Below are 22,967 nucleotides of genomic sequence, written 5' to 3'. Positions count from 1 at the left end.
GTCCCTCCTCTGGACCCTTTCCTAAATCTCCATGTCTTTAAGATCCCTTAGCGGGATCTGTGCGATGGAGGAAGGGGAAATGGTTTCAAACTAAAAGAAGGGAGGTTTAATTGGGATGTAAGGAAGAAGTTGTTCACTCTGAGGGCAGTGAGGAGATGCACTGGGTGCACTGAGAGGCGGAGGGGGCTTCAGAGATAGCCCAGCTTTACTGTGTGCTGTGTGTTGTGTGCTGCCTGCCCCAGCTCAGGCTGCCCAGGGCTCATCCATGGCCTCATGCACCTCCATGGACCCACAGCTCTGGGTGAAATCAAGTCTGAGCTCAATCCCAGCTTCATTCCCCTCCCCTTTCCCAATGGCAGGGCGGCCATGACACCCCGCCACGTACCAACCCCTCCACACAATCTGATGCAATCCGCCTCAGCCTTGCTCCCTCCTGCAGCCAATCACAGCCCGCGATGTGCCGTACGTCACTCCCTCTCGACCAATCAGAGAGAGACACGACTGTAAAAAATCGGGCGGGGCCGCCGTGCCCTCCACACGACGGCGGCGGCTGGGACGGGTCGGTGTGTCCGTGTGTCCGTTATGGCGGCGCTGCGCGGAGCCCCGCGGCTGCTCCTTGTCCCGGGCGATGCGGCCGAACCCGCTCCAGGCCGCCGTCTGTCCGTCGTGCTGCCCGCAGGGGCCCCTCCAGGCCCCACGGAAGCTCCGCCGCCGGCCCGCAAACGGCAGCGCCTCACCCACCTGAGCCCTGAGGAGAAGGCCCTGCGCAGGTGAGGGGATGTGATGTGGGGCGGCCTTGGGCCCAGTAGGGCGGGCTGCGGGGCCTCCAGCAGTGAATGCACCGTGCCCGTATTGTGCCCCACAGGAAACTAAAGAACCGAGTGGCGGCTCAGAGCGCACGGGATAGGAAGAAAGCGAGGATGACGGAACTGGAGCAGCAGGTGGTGGAGCTGGAGGAGGAGGTGAGCGCCGGGCCGGGCTGTGCGGGGAGACTGAGGGATGAGGGCTGACATCGAGCTGATCTCCACAGAACCAGCGGTTATTGAGGGAGAACCAACGGCTGAGGGAGCAGACCGGCAGCCTGGCCATGGAGAACCAGGAGCTTCGCTGCCGCCTGGGGTTGGACGCTTTGAAGACAGAGCCGGAGTGTGAGACTATGGTGAGTGCACGCTGAGGGGCAGAGTCCGGCTGTGCCGCTCCCTGAGGTCACTTTGGGGCCGCTGTGTGCAGTGAGTATCCCGGCAGTGCGTGGGTGTTGCTCTCATATAGGAATATAGGCTGCCCAGGGAGGTTGTGGATGCCCCGTCCTTGGAGGTGTTCAAGGCCAGGTTGGACGGGGCCCTGGGCAACCTGATCTAGTAAAGGTGTATGTTTGGTGGCCCTGCCGGGCAGGGGGGTTGGAACTACATGATCCTTGAGGTCCCTTCCAACCCGGGTCATTCTGTGATATCAAATGGTTGAAGTTGGGGGGGTTCGTGAAGATCACCCAGTCTCACCTCTGCCGTGGACTGGTGGCCCTTCCTGGCTCAGGCTGCCTTGAGCTCATCCGTGTCCTTGGGCCCCTCCAGGAATGGGGCACTCACAGCCTGTCTGTGCTCTGGGGTGGGGAGGAAGAAAGAGCTGTTACAGTCACTTATGCGTGTCTCAAAAGAACAGGGAAAGTGGTGAGGTACCAGGTTGTCATTATAACACTAGTGAGTAAGGTGGATTTCCAGGCGTGGGGAGGCTTGAGCTGACACAAAAGCAGTCTTGCCTCATCAGATATTGTACAGTAAGTAGAGAATCTAATGGTGGAGTTGTTTGCAGAAGTGTGTGGTCTTGAGGGTGCTGTCCTGCCTGCCAGAACACTTGTGACTGATGGGGCTTTTTTCCTCGTACAGGATGTGAAGGAATCCAAGGTGGATGACATCAGGTTGGTGACCGGGTCCGCTGAGTCCGCAGCACTCAGACTACGTGTTCCTCTGCAGCAGGTACAGGCCCAGCTGTCACCATTTCTGACAACCTCCACATGGATTCTGATGGCTGTGACTCTTCAGATTCTGAGGTGAGCATCTGCTCCTGTCCTAAAGAGTCTAAAGACTTCAGAACTTTTTAATATGTCTCTTATTTTCAGTAGCTTGTTTATTAAGCTTTGGAGTGCCCTACTTGTGACTTAAGGTCCAGTGGGTACCCCATGTGTTCAGGAGGTGTTGATGCAACTTCAAGCTCAGTTTCTGTCATCTTAATGTTGCCTGGACAGTCTAATAGCTTAAACAGCAGAAGCATGCATACTGTAATTTTACTCTTATTGAAAACAGGCTTGGGTATTGATGACTACACTTGGAACTACACTTGGAGCTTCAAGACAACCAGTTGTGAATTGCTTCCTATCCTGAAGACTGTGGAAGCTTACGTACTTTTAGGTTATGGGCAGATTTGCTCATGCTTGGTTCTTGTCCTTGCTCTATAGAGCCAGTAGGTACTGTGGTGTTGGCATGTGAAGGGTCTGAGGTACTGAGGATCTGTTAATGTGCTGTCAATGTGGAGTTTGGTAATCAATAGCATTAAGAAAGTTAATGAATGTTCTGATCAGTGACCACCTTACCAGTATCAATAACTGACAGTTGCTCTTGGTAAAGCTGCAGTTGTGTGGTGATGTTAGCTTATCTTTCAGGTAGAGGTGGACTTATGCCACAATAAATGTGTTGTTACAGTAGTAGGCTGTCTTTCTAAAACAGTATTTTATTCTGCAGTCTGATCTCCTGTTCGGCTTTCTGGACAGTCTGGACCCAGAAATATTTCTCAAATGTGCTGATTCAGAATCATCCAGCCTGGAAAAGCTGGAGGAAGAGATGTGTGGAAGAACAAATTCCATACCGACCTCCCCCTCTCCCTCTCTGGGGTCCCCATCAGCTAAGCTGGAAGCCATTAATGAACTCATAAGGTTTGATCACGTGTACACAAAACCCTTAATACTGGAGTTTCCTGTTAAAGTGCGCAACGAAACCAATATGCTTGTGAAAATTGAGGGAGTGTCTCTCTCTCCACCTGAAGACGAAGCAATTGCTGAGGTCCCAGTGTCTGTGAAAGAGGAACCTGTAGACAGCTTAATGCCTGAGCTGGGTATCTCTCATCTGCTTCCCTGTCACCATAGCTTTGCAGCCTCAAGCTCTCTGCTGGATGCTGGTAGTGACTCTGGATATGAAGGATCCCTGTCACCCTTCAGTGACATGCCCTCTCCTCTTGATGCTGACCATACTTGGGAGGATAGCTTTGCCAATGAACTTTTTCCTCAGCTGATCAGTGTCTAACTTGGTAGTGTTAACTGTCCCTGGTTACCTCCTGGCAGGGTAACATGATATAAATATACACCCCTTTTCAGTGGGTGGAAAGGGGTGGAATTGAAACTAGATGATCATTGTGGTCCTTTTCAACCCAGGCCATTCTATGATTCTATTCGGAGAAGTGCTGCTTGTTTCTTCCTATAAGTGCTGGTAGATGTAGTGATGGCCATTCATTTTTACTGGTGAAAAAAGGGGGGAAAAAAGGTTGTTTTTTTATCCCCCACTGCTCCCATTCAACGTTCTCTTAAGAGAGAAGAAACTTAATTTCTCAATAACTTGGCAATTTGGACTGAACCTGAAAATCAAAGTACTCTTAACACTGAAAGCTTTATTGGGATATCTGTTTAGACAGCTGGATTACAACCGAAGTCTGTGCATTTTACAGATACACTGTATAAATGCCTGTTTTCTGTTGGCTACGTAGAGTTGCTCTCTCTGTTTTTATTTAACTATGTTGATGCAATTAAAGTGCAATGCAGCTCACTTCTTGCCTTGTTTGTCAGTGAAGGGGGGGAAGGGGAATATCTGGGCCTCTGCAAGCTTTGAGTTCTGTGTTTCTGGGGAGTGAGTCCTTGTGCCCTTCTGTCCCTCAGGCTGTACATGTGCCTGTACCTGCTTTTCTGATTGATCTCTGGAGGGTTAGAGCTGTGCTGACTTATGGTGCTTCAGCAGTTGCAGCAGTGATAGTGAGTATGCATGGGATGAACTGTAAAGGTTGGGTAAAATGAAGTAAAGGGGGTAATCCTCAGTGCTTGCTGGTAAAAAACAGCTTTAACTGCTACTGCAGAACACTCCAGGTGTGACCGACCAATTAAAGTAGCAACACTGCCACCCAGTGACGTGGACATAGATTGCTTTCAGTGTATTATTTCCACTTACCTCAAAGATGGAAACACAGCTCAGAGAGCAACAATCGTTAGGTCTTGAAGAACCTGGTGTCTCCTGATTGCATTTGGAAATGGACTGTTTAAATTTACACCCAGAATTTGTACAGCAGCCAGAAGTGCAGTGAGTACTATTTATGCCCTTTTGTTCCCTCTTTTCATCTTTAATGTTGTAGATGTTTCACAGTGTGGCTTATCAAAGCTTACTGTCAGTGTGGGTTCTGATACAAGTTGGTGTTATTTACTGCACACATTTCATGTAAGGTATCTGGGAGCTTCATAGAGCTCAGGACTTTTGCTAGCACTAACATCTACCGGATGCGAGGCTAGTGAGCTTATATCTGGTATACCTGGTTAACACACTGCTCTTATACAGTCTGTAGTATTAAGGATGAATTGCACCATCTAAAAATACTTTAGAAAATTTATTGAAAAACTCACATACAAATGGTGATTTGGCCCCAAGAGAAGACAGACCAGAATCAGATCTTCCATATTTCAAAATAAAACTCTCCTAATACTGCATTGTGTTTCCTCTCTTCCTTGCAAACAGAATTAATAAAGTCTCTTAAGGAAGGCAACAACAAACCACTCTTACAAATACAGAAGTGTGGAAACAGCTGGTAGTTTGTCCTCACCAATTACAGGAGTATGATTTTGCTCAGTCCTTCCAGGTAATTGGTTCCTACTTTACCCATGCTCTCACTTGAAGCACTTCAGAAGCACTTCAGCCTTGTTCTCTCCTAACAGCTTAAATAAGTTAAACACATTTTAAAGTAACCCTAAACCAAAGCAAATGCACTGGATGCAGCTCTTCCCCATCTCATGGTCTTTGTCAATAGATGGTTCTTTCAGATGGCAGAATAGCAGAAGTCAATATTAATGAACAATTTTTCATTCAGTGTTTTGAGTAGGGAGGAAACTAGATTTAACATTTTGGCCTCTCAGTTTTCTGTACCCTCTGCCAAAATGTAAGTGTTGCTGAGATGGTTTCATCGCAGTTTTGGATTTGTTACCCTCCTTTTTCCATTAATTCAGCATCAGAGCTATCAGTTAAATCAATCCCAATCTTGAGCTTCCACTACAATCCTGCAACCTTAAAAACAGATATTTAGAGGCACCTCGTTTTCTACCCGCAATGACTACAGCCTGCCCTGAACTGCGTTACTTCATACTCATGCCATGTAGCAGCAGGTCAAAGGCTGTACAATTTAAGCAAGTTCAACAGTATAATAATACATAAAAAATGTTACACGTTACATGCAAGAGATTTGTAACAGACTCTGAAATAGATTTAAGAGCAAGAAAAAGCTGCACACGCTCTCCGAAGCCCCAGAACGGTACTTAGATCCCAGTTTTCAGCATAATACCTATTGAAATGTTGGAATGTTTTTAGTGAAGCTCTGAAATATTTTAGCCAGAGACAGCAAATGTCAGAACACCTTCAACAATTAGAGCAAGATATACATAGGAGTTAACTAACGGGGATAACTTTCAAAGGAAGCTGCTGTTCTAAGCCAAAGATGAATGACTGCAAAAACAGAAGTTTGATTTTAAACTGGCAACTATGAGTTATTTAAGCATTTAACAAACCCACACAGATTATCAATTAGCTGTGCACAGGATGAATATGTTTTCTTACACAGGCAGCTGTGTTACTGAGGTCAGTGTACTCGCTCCTTCACGTGAACAGGATGTCAAATACAGACTGGAGACAGAATCTATGGCTTGGGAAGGAATTTTTCCACAAGAAAAGCCTCAGTTTGGGTTTGTCTGGAAAAGACCAAGGACTTGAGAGCAAAGATGACATTCTCTGCCTTGTTTGAGTGTAATAGTATTAGTGTGCATGGAAAAAACCTACGAGCTATAGTGCACTGATTCCTTAACACCCTACAGAATTATTTTGGCATATAAACTATGTGGCATCATGTTAATGGCATGTTCTAACTTAGCCCATAAATCTAGGTTTCCTCATACAAACATCTTCACTATCAGTGTCAGCGGTCTCAAAGTCGGGGACTTAATTACCTTGTTGTTCAGCATTTGACCCCCGTCACCCCAGAAAATCAGCTCCCTCTTACCTGATCTACGTACCACCTTGAGCAGAATTAAAGGATATTTCTTATTTAATCAAGTTGCGCTGTCTTGAACTGACTTGCCAGCTCAAAGCTTATAAAAATCACGTCACGATGTCAAACGTGCATCAGTTGGCTTGGGAACCACTTCTCTCTAGACTTTGTGCCACTTGGGGAGGAAGAGCATTAAAAACCCCACATTTATGAGACCATAAGCCAGAGAGGACTATAGTTAATAGATACCTTCCTAGTTAGTAGCCAGTTTTACTTCCCACAATGCAAAAGGGTTCTGCTCAGTCATAACATTCCTTCTTTGCCACACTGCAGAACGTATCATTGCAGTATTGGAGTTTCCATCAAGTAAGATGAAACAGCAATCATGTGAAGAGCTGTATTTCTACAGGGGTGACTTTATGTCTCTGACTAGACTCAGGAGCATGTCTCGCTTTCAATACCATCCTCTAATGTGAATAAAAGTAACTGACCAAGCATAGCATATGCACCAGTCTAAATGGCTCAGTAAGTGAAAAGCGTGGCTTAAGCCACCATAACATTCAGTTAATTGGATTTTAAACCTTTCCGAGGGCATTAGGAGGATATTTCATCATTAACAAAGATGGAAAGCTGCTTCCTTGTTCCAAAGGCCTCTGGGTTGCCTTCTCAGCAAAAACGAGAATATTTAACAGACCAGAATAGTATTTTTATAACATTTCCCAAAGTTGTCTCTGGCCAGCCCATGTTCTTAAATCGCTACTAGGAGAACAAAAAAACAACCAAACTTCAGATTCACACAAACCAGAAGGAAAGAAGGAATAAAAATAACAACAACAACCAAAAAAAAAAGCCCATCACAAGGTCACCACTTTCAGTCTACAACTTGGCATCTACAGCTCCATTTCTTCTTCTACACATCCAGAGATTCCCACGCTGGCATATGGATCTGGAGACATGGCAGTCTGTTGTGATTGGGGGAATGTTTCAGTCTGTGGGTCAAAAGCAGCTCTTGGTGTTGACTCTTTAGCTTGACACCCTTCAGTGCTCTGCTGTCTGAAGTTCTTAACAGAAACAGGCTTCAGTTTATCTGTGAGAAATTCAGGAAGTGGTTTCCAAAGCACCAGCTCCATAGAAGGACGGCTCCTAGAAGGGACGGAGTGTCAGTTAGTTTAAAGTTCTGCAATCACATCTGCTAAATGTAGAAGATCAGCGAGAATCTTCTTCCACTGTGTGAGCCTGGAACTATATTCCAGGATGGAACCATATTCCAGGATGGAACCACATTCCAGGATGCACATCCCAACTTTTTGCCTATTCAATTTTCTTTAACTAGTTCCATTACATGGAGTTCTAACCCTCTGTTCCTTCTGTTCCACCAAACTCAATGAGCATTGTTGGTCACACTTGAGGACCTTCTTTGGGGAACCCACATACATAAAAACGAGGACATAACCGTTTATTCAAAGTATTTCACTCTGTACAGATCAGGTACAGAACAGACAGCTTGATGGCTGCTGCAGTTAAACACTTCATTCTGTTTTACATTAGGATAGTTCTTCCTGTTTTTGACCAGGTGAGTGGTCTGTTACACAACGCTGGCTGCATCATGCACTAATTAAGGACATCTCCACAAACACGAGACTGTGTCTCTCATTTCATTTCAGTGTTAGCTACATAGCACCAGGATTTCCTCCAGAACTTACATAGACTCTATTATTTTCTTTGTCAGGACTTCACCAAAATCCCTCTTCATCCCTTTTTTAAGGGTATCTGACAGGATAAGAGTGGGCAGATTGCTAACATTTCCATCAGCATGAACTTCCTCATCTTCATCAATTATCCTAGGAATGGAGGGGGAAGAGGGAAATAAACACTATTGAGCATAACTTTTAACAGGCACATCCACTGCAGACTACAGCTGTAACCACATGCACTGTACAGTGCAGATATCTGGCCTAGGCTGGGGTACCAGAAGCAGCGGGGCCATGTTCACGTGAGTCTCTCTTGGGCCAATATACCCTAAGAACGACTGCAACCATAGAAGCCACTCGAGCGGCTTCTGGTACCTGAGCTAGCTTTGTTTGTATCACAATGACACCAAGAAAACATAAACCACATTCACTTCTGGTCACAGCATATAATTCAGTCCTATGACAACAGTGAGTTTGTTACCCAACAACTTTGGCTGCTCAGTTCCCCATCTGTTAATTTTGAGAACGAATGAAAAGCTACTGAATTTCTTTCTTAATCTTGAAAGACTTCGCATCAATCTTTGTAATCTTTCACACCATACTTTGTAATGCAGGTAGAGCCAAATGAAGATAAATGACTGCTCTTATTTACCCATGGAAAAACACACCCTTTCATGCATCGTATGTTAAGTACTCATCTAAAAAAAAAGGGTTTTATAATGTATATGACTTGTTTGCTTCTCTAACTCTGCAGCAGTCACTGTAGAGTATTTTGGAATGCCAGTTCAGCTGCAGTCAATTGTTATGTACATATGACATCCCCCAAAGTCCTTGAAAGATAAGAATGCGCAGTACATCTATTACATGACTGTAGAGGACTGACAAGAGCCACCCCATTTCCCACTCCCAAGCCACCTGATAGTTAACAAGATGAACTTCAGGTTTAAATATGTGGAAAGAGATCTCTGATTCACGCTATTCTTTACACTCACAAATTCATACCTATCTCGAGCATTTTGAAGCATTAATCATAGAACAAGTTGTGATTTGCTGGGGAGAAAAAAAAGCTGAGCTCAATTCTGAATAGATAAGTTAAAAACGTGAGCTCTGGATACATGCAAAAGAAACTTGAGACCCAGTATAGTGATGTAGTATAGTGATGATTTTGAGGAGACTGACACTTATTCAGCATCTCTTGTTCTTGCATCCTCAATTATCACCATTATCAACCACAACACTCACAAAACCATCGGCAGCTTACATAGAGCTTACACAGAAGGTTCATCCCAGACTCAGCAGTGTGGTAATACTTGTAAATGCTGGTTTTACCCCTTAATACCCACCAAAACAAGGTAAAGCTTAACAAAGCCAGTCCAGTCAATCCCTACATTTACCTGTCCTCAATTTCCTGAAGCTTCCTGCGAGCAACCTCGCATTGCTGCTCCCCCATTGTCTGCTCCATCTCTTCACAGGGGATTTCTAACATGGCACTTTCAGGCTGGCTGCCACCATATTGACTTGTTGCTACCTCCCCAGCTGCCTGCTGACCTGCACAGAGAATCCACTCTTCGGTGCTGGGATTCAAAGGGGAGTTTTTGGCTCCTGTCAGTCTCTTCTTCTTCACGGGACAACTAGGAAACAAAACAAGTTTACAATTGACCAAAGAGAAACCTGGTTTTCTACAGGACGGCGTGTTAATGTCACGTACACTTCACTCAGCTTGACAAACTGCAGGAAGGAAACCTCTACAAAGTAATACACCAACATTGCTCTTATTAAAACGTGGGGACCCCATGCAAGAAAGTCAGTACTGTGCAATTAATGAAGAAACCCCAATGGGTTTGGGCTTCTGTGCAACCTGGGGGAAGAATTCCACATTGAAACAATGGAAGAAGTTCCCTTCCTGTGCATTTTGTAGATAAGATGCACTCAAATACTGATATAAAACACAAATTCAATTTACCCTTCTGACTCTTCTTCGAGCTTGTGCTTCTTTCCACATCGAACAGAGACACTGCAAAACAGAGAGCAATAGTTACTGCCTGGTACTAAGTTCAACCTCAGTACATCATCTCATGGCAACACGCTCAAATTAAATGTAACCAAACAGCAAAATCTGACAGAACTGTGCAAGTCTTCACATAAAAACCAACTGTGTTCACATATTTCAAATAGCAATTTGATTTTTAAAAGGCATCAGAGCTTTGAGAACTTATCAGAAGGCTGGGCAGCCTGAGCTGGGGGCAGCCAGCGCACGGCAGGGGTGGGATCCTGAGCTCTGCTCCAACCTCAGCCATTCCGTGAATCTATCATCAAGAATCAGTAAATTCGCTCACATTTCTTCAGTTTCTGGAGGCTTCTTCATCCCTCAGCAACAAATTCAAGGCAGCAAAGCCAGCAATGCGATGCTAACGAGCAGATAGCACAGTACAGGCACAAAACAAACCACGACCGCCCCGGTAACCCGTGTAGGCCGCCCCGCACTCACCGGCTGTGGTTCTGCTGCGGGTTCGGCGCTGGCGTGAAGGATCCCACGGGGGGCACGGCCACGGCTTCGTTGTAACTCCCGAGCGCGGCCAACGAGGCGATATCGAACCCAGCGGGCGGACACACTCCGATAGAGCCGTATCCTCCGTCGTTCCCGTTCCCCACCATCTGCGCGCAGCCCACGGCGTCCCCGGGCAGGACGGGGCGGTCAGGAGCCGCGGCCTGAGGGAACTCCAGCCCGGGACCCGCGGGGATGCCCTGACAGGACCTGCCCAGCGCCGCCATCCGTCCCGCCGGGCCGAACCGGGCCAGAGCCCCGCAGCCTTCCAGGCCTTTCGCCCCGCTCGGAGCAGGCGGCACAGCCCGCTGGGACCTGTAGTTCTGCGGCCACCGCGGAGTGCGACGGGAGATGTAGTGCAGGGCGGGCGGTGCTATCGCAGCTATGGCTGAACGCGGCGCTGATCCAGCCCTGCCCGCATGGAGGCCCGATCCCGGTCCGCCCCCCCGGGCTGATCCCCTTGGGGCGGACCGCAGCCCGATCCCGGTCAGCTGAGGGCAGGAATGGCTGCGGAGCGGCAGGTAACGGGGCGAGTTGGGAGCCGGGCTGTGGAGCTGGCGGGTGCTGTGATGTGTGTTTGTGTGTTTTTGTGTGTGTTTGTGTGTGTTTGTGTGTGTTTGTGTGTGTTTGTGTGCTGTGCTCTGAGCGCTGCTGCCAAACCTGTCACTGGGAGCTGGCAGCGTCGTGCTGGGAGATTTTGTTGTCAGCTGCTGCGGCTTCGTGAGGTTTTATCAGCGTTGGGCTTCAGGGCAGCGCTGCCCTGAGCTGTGGGTGCCCCATCCCTGAGGTGCCCGAGGCCATGGATGGGCGCTGGGCAGCCTGAGCTGGGGGCAGCCAGCACACGGCAGGGGTGGGGGATGCTGAGCTCCACTCCAACCTCAGCCATCCTGAGTTCCATCTTCAGAAGGGTTCAGAAGGATCCAGGACACGGGGAAATGGTTTTAAGTTGAAAGAGGGAAGATTTAGGTTGGATGTTAGGGGGAAGTTCTTCACTAGGAGAGTGGTTCGGCCCTGGAACAGGCTGCCCAGGGAGGTTGTGGATGCCCCGTCCTTGGAGGTGTTCAAGACCAGGTTGGACGGGGCCCTGGGCAACCTGATCTAGTAAAGGTGTATGTTTGGTGGCCCTGCCAGGCAGGGGGGTTGGAACTACATGATCCTTGAGGTCCCTTCCAACCCGGGTCATTCTGTGATTCTGTGTGACTCTGTGATCCCACAGGCTGGAGGTGGAGCACAAACACCTGTGTTTTCCTGCAATAATAACTCAATTTCTTTGGCACCTTTTATCCCTGTAGTGTAGTTTACTAATTTTTGCAAAGGAAATCTAATTCAGCCCATGCTGTGAATGGAGTCCCAGCCCCTGCTGAGTGCACCCAGCAAGGTAAGCGGAGCGATGTGGCTCTGTGAAACTCCCTGCTTGTTCGTGGTTAATTAGTTGGAATGCTCCTTAACCATCACGAGTTCAAGAACTCGTGAAAGACACGAGGCTGTTGTCAGTGGCATAAGAAATCCGGGCCCAAACCGCAATGCATGTGACACAGCATATGAGGGGAATGGGCAGGAAGAAGAATGGAGGTGTCATAGCAAAACAAAGTGTAGATGGTTCGGGTCAGTGACTCTGGGCTCTTTTCCTGACCCCCTGCAGTGTTTTCATGATGTTTAGCTCTCGCTCTGGAACCAGAGGCTCAAAAAAGGCCTGGGGTGAAGGAATGGGCCTGGAGAGCATCATAGTGGATGTTATATGCATGTGCAGGGGTTGCTGACCTCTGGTGAGCTGCATGATCAGTAAATCCATCTGGTACATCCAGTGTAATCAAACAGGGAGCAGAAGGTATCGTAACAGTGTGTCCTGTAACCATTCAGAGCTTAGGTGCCCTGTTAGGGCTTTGTGTTAGTAATGGGGCAGGTACATTGTGAGTCCTGATTGGAGAGAGGAGTTCATCATATATTATAATATACAAGAATTCTGACCCAGCTGCTTGGCAGATGAGGAGTGTGAGGTGCGGTAAAGGAAGGCCTTGTGCAGAGAAGTGGGTCAGTAGGGAACCAGATCTCTGTGCTGCTCTTATGGCTGTACTGCTGCTGCTGCATTGCTGTAGCTGTTGCTCGGGATTATGCTGTTTCTTTGTTCCCTCTAAGAGTGCTTTGATGGCTGTGGTTCTGTTATGTAGGTTAAAACCATGGCTTTAACAGGCATAGGGAATAATTGCCAGGGTTGTCTTGACTTTGGACTGTTTTAGACTTGAAGTTATGCATGAAACTTCATTTTATTGCTGGAAGAAGTGAGGCAGAGGGCACATGGCACCATCTGATGGGATGGTGTACCACAGTTATACCTCATGGAAGCAGGATGGAGGTGGTTACAGGGTATGTAACCCATGAGGCACATAAGGTGTGTGGATGGTACTTGGTTAATGGGAAGATCTGGGTGTACAACGCCTGTATTTGGCACATGTTGTTTTTGTCTTCCTGCCTCTTCACTACAGCCCTTATTGGTTACTCTTCATTCATCGCCTTGGCTGTCATTTAGTCGAATAGTTTTTATCCTCAGGAAACCATAAGGCATCTAATGGAAATGTTACTCGGATTTTATCCCTGTTAGGTCCTAAAATTCTGTATAAAGAGTTGAGGCCATGAGCAGCTGGTGCAGAACATGTTCCCACAGTTCAGTAGATGGCATCAGTTGTGCCGTGGTTTGTGTATCCTATGGTTTATCTATAAGTTTGTCATGTTTGTGTCCTTGGAAAACACTACAACTGTGGCCAACATCAGTGTGAAATGCTTCTCCTACAACAGATGTTTGAGATCTTAGGTTGTTTTGTAACCAAGTCGCTTTCATGGTCCATAAAGTCCGTGATTATCTCACTGATTTTTCTCCTAGGTGTTACACACATGTGAGTTCAAGGTCCTGCCTGTGTTCATTCCTAACCCTCTTGTTCCCTAGTTTCCCAGCTGGACCTTGTTTCTGGCTGTTTGCTCGGTGGGAATTGGAGGCACCTTTCAATATGGATATAACGTTTCCATTATCAATGCCCCCACTCAGGTAAAGTATTCTGCCTTGTGCTAATTCAGCTGTCCCGTGTAACTGCTTTAGAATAATTAACACAATAAAACAAAGAACATCTTCCAGTCAGCCAGGAACGCTGCATCTTCTATTGCATCTATGTGCTGTGTCAGAGAACATCCTGCTTGTTAGAGTGGGATTTCAGGATTGACTCCTAATTGCTGTAGGGCTGGATGGAATGCTGTACCGACACCATTCTTTCTCTCCTGCAGCACATACACAAGTTCTTAAATGAAACCTGGGCCAGTCGTTATCACGTGGAACTCGATCCCAACCTGCTGACTTTTCTTTGGTCTGTTATTGCTTCTATCTTTACACTCGGTGGCCTGTGTGGAGCCCTGATTGGAGGCAGCATGGCAATTCAGCTGGGCAGGTGAGTTACAGGGACAGGCACAGACAGAGCACGTTTTCTTTTGCTACTTTCTTCCTAGGAGTACTTCCAAGAGTATGGCAGTGCTGTGTGAAAATACCCTTCCCATAAGTGTCCATCTTTGCCCTGTATTAATAGTAAGGATGTGCCATGTGATATGTAATATTTCATTAACATTCCATATAAACACAGTGTGAATGAACAAAGCTGCGTTCCTACCTCGCCATGGCTGTTTTTAGATGTGAGTGAAGAGTTGTATCAGATTCCCAATGAGCAACTTGTCCCTCCTGTCCAAAGCCCATTTGTATCACCAAAAAATAAAGTGCTTGTTTAAAAAGTGTTATTGATTATTCTTTATCTTCCCCCCCTTCAGGAAAGGAGCTCTTCTGATGAATAACGTTATAGCCATCCTGGCTGCCATTTTAATGGGGATCAGTTTTCCAACAGGATTGTTTGAGTTGCTGATTGTTGGAAGGTTTTTGATTGGTATAAATTCAGGTAAGGGATTTCCTGTCCCTGCTTTCAGTAAGCTGTGGTGTACGATGGCTTAACGTTACTGGTGAACCTTTAGATGTTACAATACAATAGATATTACTATATATGCTGCTTTGTAGATTAGATCTGAAAGACGTTCAGTTGTTTAATTTGGACTCTGAAGGCAGATGAATTCACAGGAAAAGTCCCATTTCCTACGTGTTTCAGTTCAGTGCTGCATTTCAAAGCAAAACCTGGAAACTGAAAAGTCTCAAGTCCTGTAGGCAGTGATTGAGCACCTGGTGGGAAGGCAGGGCCAACCCTGGGGAGCTCAGGTGCATGCAATGTACATGAGTAATCAGATGGGGTGGAATCAGGATCTTCCTCTTCCCAGCCTTCATTCAAAGTGGAGGTGAGGGTATTTCTTGCTGGAGATCCTTGCCTACCTGAGGCCTTCCAAAGGTAAGCAGCTCTTCATTTCTGTGTATGTTGCATTTGGGCTTGTGCTCGTTTGCTGCAGCCAAAGACTTTGCTGCCCTGCTATTGTCATGGTATTTTCCATCTCATTATGGTGTTACGCCTGTTTGTAACAGCGTGAAGAACCATGGCTTTGGTATGGTTGTAGTTATCTAGAATAAGGTAATATTTCATTAATGACATTGTTGTTCAATAATCAGAGTCTGGTAAAGGAACGGGTGTTCTTGAGCACAGAAATCCAAGTGCTGAATATCATATGATATACGAAGAGCTGCCACGATACAGTTTGTTTGTAGGAAAATGTTTCTCCTTTGACTTGCAGGTGTTGGGTTCTGTGTGCAGCCTTTGTACCTTGGGGAGGTTGCCCCAAAGCATCTCCGAGGAGGCATGGCCATGGGGAGCTCCATCTTTCTGACCGGGGGCATTCTGACAGGACAGATAATTGGTTTGAGGTTAGTAATACATGTTCTTTTTCTACCTTGTATTACTTCCATGTAAGGAATTGCATTTCCCTGCAGCTTCCTGAAGGATCCTCACTGTAGGATTTCTGAATCAACTTATACAGAAGGTGTAACAGAAAAAACTATTTCTGCCACTTTATTCTTAAAACTCCAAATTGTCTGTGCTATTTATCTGCACAGTTTACATACATCAAACAGAACAGCACTGGTAAATGGGCACAGTTATGCCAAGTTCATGCTTTTGCTGGAGACAGTGGGTTATAACTAAATGCACGTGGCAGGACTTGAGGGGAGGGCCTCTGAAGTTCTTTATGGTGGCACTACCGCTGTTCTTGTCCCTTGTGAGAACTGCGCTGATTACTTTAGGTTCGAAGTGCTACAAAATAAATTAGAATGTAAACATAGACTGCCTAATCTGAGTCAGTACTTAAAATAAAAATACTTTCTATTGGGTAAGTTTATATTGCCCATCATTCCTCATCCTGTTGATTCTAAGGGCTCCAATTTTAGCAATTCCTTTCAATGTAAATACTCCTCATTAGATCAGCTCTGAATGGGAGGTGGGGTCAGGTGAGCTTCTGCTTTCCTTTCAGAGGCAAATGATTATATCACTCTCGAAAGCAGTTGGGAGTTTCAGCTTTAACCTTGAGGTGAAGTTCTTTGCTTTTGCATTCCTGTATTGTTAGAAAACACTGCTACAGCAAATCTGAAGCTAATTCTTGGAGTCAACACAGCACTAAGCAGCAAGAAAGCAGCACTGCTTGTTTCTTCCTGACTGAAACCTGATTTTAGAGTGGGTGGGAAATGCTTTGCAAACCTCTTTCTGTTGAGGTTCACATGATGCAGGTAACAGGTCACAAGAAGCACTTATTGAAGGGCAAACATCTTGCTTTCTCCCCACATCTCTCCCAGGGAAATATTAGGTGCAGAAGCATATTGGCCTCTTTTGCTATCCAGCAGCTGTGTTCCAGCAGTTGCCCAACTTTTGTTCCTGCCTTGGTTTCCCGAAAGTCCCAGATATCTTCTTATTGATAGAGGTGATGAGCTGAGCTGTGCCAAAGGTAACTCACAGTGGTTCTTTCTCTGCATCCTCAGAAGGTTATGATGAGCACGTTGGGTTCCAGATTTCACTTTTCTCTTTATCAGCACAATGTAGTTACATGGCCTTTGGTCTTGCATCCAAATGACTTCAGGTAATATTTTGCTTTAGAAGAATTAATTGTTTTCTTCCCTGCCGTCCACTAAAAGCATCCCAGTGGCAAAATTAAAGACGTGGGTGTAACAAAAGATGTGATGTTTGTCTGGAATTTAAGCAGAAGTCTATAAACTGCTTTGAATGTCCTCCAGTGAAAAGGCTGTTCAGCAGTTCGTGGTCCATATATAAAACAGCTCCAAACAGTTTGCCTGGAGAATGTTTCAGGGTCAGATATTTAACTTAAATAAAAGGAATGCATCTAAAATCTGATCCACCATGGCAAAACACACGTAAAGAGGATACCCTTCGTTCTAGAAAACCAGTGTAGTGGAAATGGTCAGTCATGGCCTGAAGCAATGATGGAGCACCTGGTGGGAAGGCAGGGCCAGCCCAGGGGAGCTCAGGTGTATGCAATGCACCTGGGTGACCAGAAGGGTTGAAACAAGGATTCCCAGCCCTTGTTTCCCAACCCTTCCCAGCCCTCATTTAAGAGTTGGCAGTGAAGGTGAGGGCATCTCTTACTGGGGATCCCTGCCTACCTGAGCCCTTCCAAAGGTAAGCAGCTCTTTTATTTCATTTTTGTATCCATGGCTGCTGCCTCTGGGCTTGTTCTATTTGCTGCAGCCAGAGACTTTGCCACCCTGCTATTGTCATCCCATCACAGCCAGCAAGCAAAAAGTCATGAAGCAAATTGGTGTTTTCCTTCTTAAAGTAGAAAACATTTGTATTTTAGCAAAGGTTGTGGGTCCTTGTGGAAAGAGATGAGTTTCCAGAAACTGTGGAATTGGTTAAACTGAGTGCTGTGTTCTGTTTTTAGCTTTGAAGCGACTTCACGGTTCTTCACAGTATCAAAGGGAGATGGAAGACATCCAGCGGGAATGCTTCGCCTTAGATGGGGAGAAACCCAAGAAGCCCTGGCAGCTCTTCACTGATCGTGCCGTGCGATGGCAGCTCATTACTGTTGTTGTGATGACTATGGGCCAGCAGCTCAGTGGGATAAATGCTGTAAGTCACAATATAGAATAGATTCGGATGTATGATTTGTCTCTCGCTGACCGTTTACCTACTGGAAATGCCTAATTCTGCTTTTTTTCCCCCCCTTCTGTTGTAGATTTATTTCTATGCAACCTATGTTTTTGAGCAAGCTGGGATCTCAGCTGACAAAATCCCCTATGTGACTCTTGGCACTGGCACTTGTGAATGCCTGACAGCGCTCACCTGTGTATGCAGCAATTCCTTCTGCCTTCTAGTACAGACAGTAACAATTTAATGTTGGTAAATACAAGCTCAGTATGGTAACAAAACATTCCTTGTCCACAGGGTTTACTTATAGACCGCGTGGGAAGAAGATACCTCATCCTTGGGGGATACCTCCTTATGACCCTCTGGAGTGTTGTTCTGACGTTCTCTCTGACTTACCAGGTGTACAGTAGGACTCATTTTTATGTGATGTTACTAAAAGGGAGTGTGACTCTGTGATGCTCAAAGCTGGAAGGTGGGAGCTGTGCTGCATTGAACAGCACTATAGAAAATGTCAAGATGCATCTATAGTAATTCTAGTGCTGCTTTACTGCACCGCTGGATTTTATGTACACATAAACAACACAGTGAGGAAAATCTGTTTACTCTGAGCTCTCCAAGACAATTATGTAACTCACAGGATCATTCTGAAGTGCCAAAATAAGCACTGACAAAATGTTGAACTAATAATAGTAATTTTCCATGCTGATGCTGTTTTTGCCTCAGAGGACTGATGATAAATCTTGACAGAAGTATTGGAAGACATTTGGTAAGATCTGAGATTGCAATATTGACTTTCACTGAAGCAGTCCTGTTAAATATAGGGGTCTTAAGCATCTGTGAATGACTGTTGGTCGTACTTGAAATAAAATAGCTGAGGAACGTGTAACTTGAGCCCAAATTTTAAACTAGATTATTGAAATATGAACTAAAGCTTTTCATTCCCTTCTGTTCCAGGAACTGCACTCCTGGGTGCCTTATGTGAGCATGATGTCCGTATTTGCCTTCATACTGAGCTTTGGGCTGGGACCAGGTATCACCCATTAAAGGATGTTTTAAAATGCTCAGCTGTGTCTTGGAGGGTGTAAGGAGGAAAGTGAGCGACTCTGCTGTGTAAACCAGTATTTACTGAAGGCTGCTGAGGCTCTTATTAACGAATGCAAGTCATACAGTCTCATCAGAATGAATAGCATCAACAACCTGAAACTGAGGGTTGGGCTGTGTTCTTGTCATGGCCAGCTGTGTGCCAGGTGGGGCTCTTAGTTCTGGCAAGTCATAGAAGCAGCAAGATAAAACCCGTTACACCTTTAAAGGGACCTTTGGTGCCTGAGCAGTGCTATGGAAACAGGCCCACTTGAGAAGAATGCTCACGATGTGGGCAGAGATTGACAAACGTGCCATTAAAAATGACAGCTTTGTGCCATTGGAAGCACTTTGTGAACAGCCATGTGCCACAATCACCTGTTGTCTCAAATGTGCTCCCCCAGGTGGCATAACCAACACGCTGATGGCTGAGATCTTCGTGCAGTCCTCGCGTCCTGCTGCCTGCATGATTGGAGGGGCTGTTAGCTGGATTAGTTTCTTCACCATTGGAATGCTTTTCCCTTTCATAGTGGTAAGTTGGCATACTTTGTTTTTTCCAGATTGCTTCACCTCCCACTGAACTCTTCTCTAAGGTTCCATCCAACTGCTTAGTGGGAGAAAGTGAGACTTCCACACTGTGTGCACACAAACCCTCAACTAAGTGTAACCAATACACCATTTTGTTACTGTTTGTTAAGACCTAAACAATCTTGAAGTAAAAAGGAACAGGAATGAATGAGGGGGTTCAGATGGTGGGGTCTGTGTTGTTTGGGAGCCCACTGAGCTTCAGGCCATCAGGTTATCATGCAAAACAATACGGGCTCTTTGTTTTCTGAAGCCCACCATTGCACTTGAAGCATGTTGCAATCATAGATGCTGTTTATCTGCAGAGAGGCCTGAAGCAGTACTGCTTTGTGGTGTTCCTACTGGAGTGCTCCTCGGTTGCTGCTTTCATCTTCCTCGTCATTCCTGAGACAAAAAACAAATCTTTTCTGGAGATCGAGAAGGAATTTCACAAACTGAACTTTGGAAGAAGAAGCAAAGAAAAGGAAACAGAACTTAATGAAAGAAGCCAACTCCATGATGAGTATTAAAAGAAGTATTTTCCCAGCTGTAACAGAATGAACTTAATGAGAATTACAAATGCTGTCCTATGAATTAGCACTGTAATGCTGTGAACAAGTAGTTTATTGCTTCTTCCTGCTGAGTTGAAGCTTAAGTAAAGGCAAGTAAATCTTCATGATCTGCTGTTATGACTGCTGGTAGAATGTATGATACAGAAGGCCCAGCAGCTGCCTTTGGACAGGCACTGTACTGTACTTCAGGAGCTCTTTTAGTTCTAAGCTCCTTCCTCAGATCCAAGCATCTGTTAGTGCTTTACAGAAGAATACATGGCTCATAGACTGAGGTGTTCAACCCAAACACGATCCAACCCACTGCAAAGCTGCTGTTTATGATCTGCTACTGAGAACATTAATTTTGTCTGCAGTTGCTGTTTCTTAATATCAGTAATCTCAGTATAAGGTTTAAGAACATCAGATCCCTATTAGTCCTCCTGCACAGACACGGGCAGTCCATCTCAAGGCAGTATGACACTGATGTGATTTATCTTAATCAGGTTATCTTAAGTGATAATGAGGTTTATTAGAAAGCTTTGGTTCCTAGAATAGTAGTAATAAAGCAGTTATTGGTGTTTGAGTTGCGTGTTTTGTGCTTCGTGTCTTAATACTTCAAACTGTCCAACAGGGCTTTAAATCTTCTGCTCATTTCTGAAGGATGTTTCCTGGCCCATTGAAATCACCATCTCCAAAAGCACAAAGGAGCAGCAAGGACTGATGATGATGATAATGACAATAAGAAAATCAAAATCATTTCACTTTTAAAGATGTTCCCAAGGCAGCTGGGTAGGATGCCCAGACCAGGAGCTGAGGCAGAGCTGGCTGAGCTTTCCCTTTGATCTCCAATGTTGTGCCCAGTGCTTTTCCTCAACAGAAAGGAAACTCTATGGACGTTAGTAGTAAAAACTCATAACTGCACACTGTGAGCACCTCTCTGATAGTTTCCACACCCAGAACTCCATGAGGACGGTAACCTCAGACACAAGATGCAGCTTTTCCTGGCTGCTTTGTTTTCCTTCTCTGAGAGTTAAAGCTTGTACCAGAGGTGTAAGAGGCAAACACCACTTGTCTGTGTTTGGTGCAAGTCAACAGTTTAATAAAAGTTACATTAATTCTTAATAGTAAAGGAGATGCTATCAGGAAGGGATCTTCTTGTTCTTTAGTTTGTCCTCCAGGTTTGCAAAGTACTTCATTTTAGCAAGAAGCTTCTTAGCTTCCTGAAGGTCATCTACAAAGAAATTAAAACAAAGAGGATTATTTAAGAGGAGGGCACAACTGTCATTTTCAAGGTGTATCTGAAGGTTTCCTTGCCAGCAGCTATTTAATAAAACAATTACCTCTTTCAAAAGCTGCAGTCACCTCTTTGGTCAGTTCTTCTTGTCTGTCTGTAAAACAAATTATCTTATTCAGCTTTTGCTTCATATTTGTATCTAATACAGCTGTGCTCAGTCTGTGGTGTGGTCTTTTGGAAGATAACAGCTCCTTGTGTTAGCACTGCCAGCCTTTTTCCTTATCCTTCCAGCAGTGTTTCTTTATTGACACAGCTCTACAGCCAGCAGTACCTATACACACACACACACACACACACACCAGTGGCTGCTCACTTCCCAGCAGCTCAACTTGCTTTGATCTCCAGCGCTGCACCCAGGGTTCTTCCTCAATATAAACCCCACACGTTTTAGTAGACAATACAGGGATGTAAAATTCACTCGGTACAAAACCGCAGCCCACCTTTAATTAACGTTTCTATCTCCCCAAGGATCTCGTCGTTCTGAGGCTCTGCTAATTTCTCATTGATTTCCATGATTTCCATGAGAAACTCCTTATCCTCATCGCAGTCCGTCTCCTGTGCCGGCTCCACACCGCGCAGCTCCAGCTGGGGGAAAACAAAACAGCTATTTGGAAACGTGAATATGGGCTCTTTGAGTGTGAGCACTGAGCGGCTGCGGGGCCCTAAGATGGGTGTGTGGATCTGCCCATCCCAGCACTCACCAGGTAGAGGCCGCGGCTCAGGGGGTGCAGCAATGTCTGGTAGGCCTTGTTGATGAGGGAAGAGTGCTGCTCCGAGTAGTGCTGCTCCTTCTGCCAAAGAGTAATGAGTCAATAAGCAGCGCACAGAGCGGTGACCCTGCAGACACCCATGGTCAGGGGACGGGGCTGTGAGCGCTGATGGAGCTGTGGGTGCCCCTGAGCACTGCAGGCAGTGGGAACAGATGCCCTCGGGGGTCCCGTACGACTCCCCGGAGCTCAGCGGTCCCGGAGCTCGGAGCCGACACAGCGCGTCTCCCATAGGGCAGCGGTCGGTCACTCACCGCCGGGCTCTGTCCGAAGCGGTCGGGGTGCAGCGCTCGCTGGAGGCTCCGGAACCGCCGCTGCAGCCGCTGCGTGTCGATGCGGAAGGAGCGATCACTGCGGGCGACACGAGGCGGCGTGAGCAGCTCGGCCCGCTCCGCTCGAGTCCGCCCCGCCGGCACTCACCACTCCATCAGGCGGAACAGGTCGGGACGAGGCTCCGGCGGCTGCAGGGCCCGGCAGCGGGGACAGAAGTGCGGGACAACATCGAGGCCGGACAACGCGACGCCGCAGCTCCAGCACCGCGGGGACGGGACGGAGCCGGGCCCGACGCACCGCGGCCGCGGGGCCAACTCGGACACACGCAGCGCCCGCCGCGCCCGGCCCAGCTGCACCCGCAGCGCCGCCTGCATCGCCCGCACTACGGCTCCTCCCGGCACCGCGCCGCCATTGGCCGCTGTATGAGCGCGGCGCCTGCGCTGTGCGGTGCGACGGGCGGGGCGAGCTGTGAGCGTGGGGCCGGAGCGGAGTCAGTGCGGGCGGTGGGTGCTCCCGCCATGTCCAGAGAGACACGGAGCGATGTGCAGCACTCACAGGGCACGCAGCCATCGCAGGGCGGAACCAGCTCCTCCTCCAGCGCCTCGCAGGGCGCCAGTCAGTCCTCGTCCAGCTCCGGCACGCTCAGCTCTCTGGACACGGTGCCCACGCAGGAGCTGCCCTCCATCCCCGAGGACCCGGAACCCGACGAGCTCGTTCCCCAGCCGTGGGGTCGGCTCTTCGCGCTCGGAAAAGGTTTCAGCAATTGGGGTACGTCACCGCCGGCCCCGCCGCCTGTCCGTGCGCCTCCTGGCTGTGTCGGGCCGGGGATGCACCGTGCCGTTCCATTCTGTCCCATTCCATTCCG

General features: G+C 46.9%; 4 protein-coding genes across 22 annotated transcripts; 2 read left to right on the top strand and 2 right to left on the bottom strand.

Annotated features, from left to right (window-relative positions):
• Positions 1 to 535: 535 nt before the first annotated feature.
• Positions 536 to 3,806, top strand: XBP1 (X-box binding protein 1). Of its 2 annotated transcripts, none has more exons than XM_015877945.3 (5): positions 536 to 770; positions 866 to 962; positions 1,031 to 1,159; positions 1,881 to 2,044; positions 2,733 to 3,806. In XM_015877945.3, the coding sequence occupies exons 1-5, from the start codon at positions 583 to 585 to the stop codon at positions 2,920 to 2,922; spliced, it is 768 nt and encodes a 255-aa protein (XP_015733431.2). In that variant the 5' UTR covers positions 536 to 582; the 3' UTR covers positions 2,923 to 3,806. The 2 variants fall into 2 exon arrangements, with proteins under 2 accessions (XP_015733431.2, XP_085412131.1); XM_085556005.1 differs by having other exon boundaries at positions 2,298 to 3,806.
• Positions 3,807 to 4,613: 807 nt separating this feature from the next.
• Positions 4,614 to 10,805, bottom strand: CCDC117 (coiled-coil domain containing 117). 3 transcript variants are annotated; one of them, XM_015877947.3, is made up of 5 exons: positions 10,456 to 10,805; positions 9,931 to 9,981; positions 9,362 to 9,598; positions 7,980 to 8,117; positions 4,614 to 7,419 (listed from the first exon to the last, which is right to left on the bottom strand). In XM_015877947.3, the coding sequence occupies exons 1-5, from the start codon at positions 10,737 to 10,739 to the stop codon at positions 7,167 to 7,169; spliced, it is 963 nt and encodes a 320-aa protein (XP_015733433.2). In that variant the 5' UTR covers positions 10,740 to 10,805; the 3' UTR covers positions 4,614 to 7,166. The 3 variants fall into 3 exon arrangements, with proteins under 3 accessions (XP_015733433.2, XP_015733434.2, XP_085412129.1); XM_015877948.3 differs by lacking the exon at positions 7,980 to 8,117; XM_085556003.1 differs by lacking the exon at positions 7,980 to 8,117 and having other exon boundaries at positions 9,516 to 9,598.
• A 72-nt stretch (positions 10,806 to 10,877) lies between these two features.
• Positions 10,878 to 20,351, top strand: LOC107321228 (solute carrier family 2, facilitated glucose transporter member 11-like). 16 transcript variants are annotated; one of them, XM_015877940.3, is made up of 13 exons: positions 10,878 to 11,033; positions 11,805 to 11,890; positions 13,454 to 13,552; positions 13,786 to 13,946; positions 14,317 to 14,441; positions 15,217 to 15,346; positions 16,268 to 16,416; positions 17,368 to 17,555; positions 17,662 to 17,772; positions 17,871 to 17,972; positions 18,528 to 18,603; positions 19,058 to 19,185; positions 19,544 to 20,351. In XM_015877940.3, exons 2-13 carry the CDS (start codon positions 11,855 to 11,857, stop codon positions 19,745 to 19,747), a joined length of 1,509 nt encoding a protein of 502 aa, XP_015733426.2. In that variant the 5' UTR covers positions 10,878 to 11,033; positions 11,805 to 11,854; the 3' UTR covers positions 19,748 to 20,351. The 16 variants fall into 16 exon arrangements, 13 of the variants coding, with proteins under 13 accessions (XP_015733426.2, XP_085412122.1, XP_085412120.1 ...); XM_085555996.1 differs by having other exon boundaries at positions 13,391 to 13,552; XM_085555994.1 differs by having other exon boundaries at positions 10,878 to 11,069.
• Positions 20,352 to 20,845: 494 nt separating this feature from the next.
• Positions 20,846 to 22,530, bottom strand: HSCB (HscB mitochondrial iron-sulfur cluster cochaperone). Its single transcript, XM_015877951.3, has 6 exons — positions 22,250 to 22,530; positions 22,084 to 22,180; positions 21,764 to 21,853; positions 21,503 to 21,647; positions 21,109 to 21,156; positions 20,846 to 20,999 (listed from the first exon to the last, which is right to left on the bottom strand). Exons 1-6 carry the CDS (start codon positions 22,474 to 22,476, stop codon positions 20,908 to 20,910), a joined length of 699 nt encoding a protein of 232 aa, XP_015733437.2. The 5' UTR covers positions 22,477 to 22,530; the 3' UTR covers positions 20,846 to 20,907.
• Between the last annotated feature and the right edge of the window lie 437 nt (positions 22,531 to 22,967).

Source organism: Coturnix japonica, chromosome 9 (assembly GCF_054131305.1).
Source record: "Coturnix japonica strain WE chromosome 9, WE-NBRP24, whole genome shotgun sequence".
NCBI lineage: Eukaryota > Metazoa > Chordata > Aves > Galliformes > Phasianidae > Coturnix > Coturnix japonica.
Note: the sequence above shows the minus strand (reverse complement) of the source record. Positions and strands in the feature narration are given on the sequence as shown.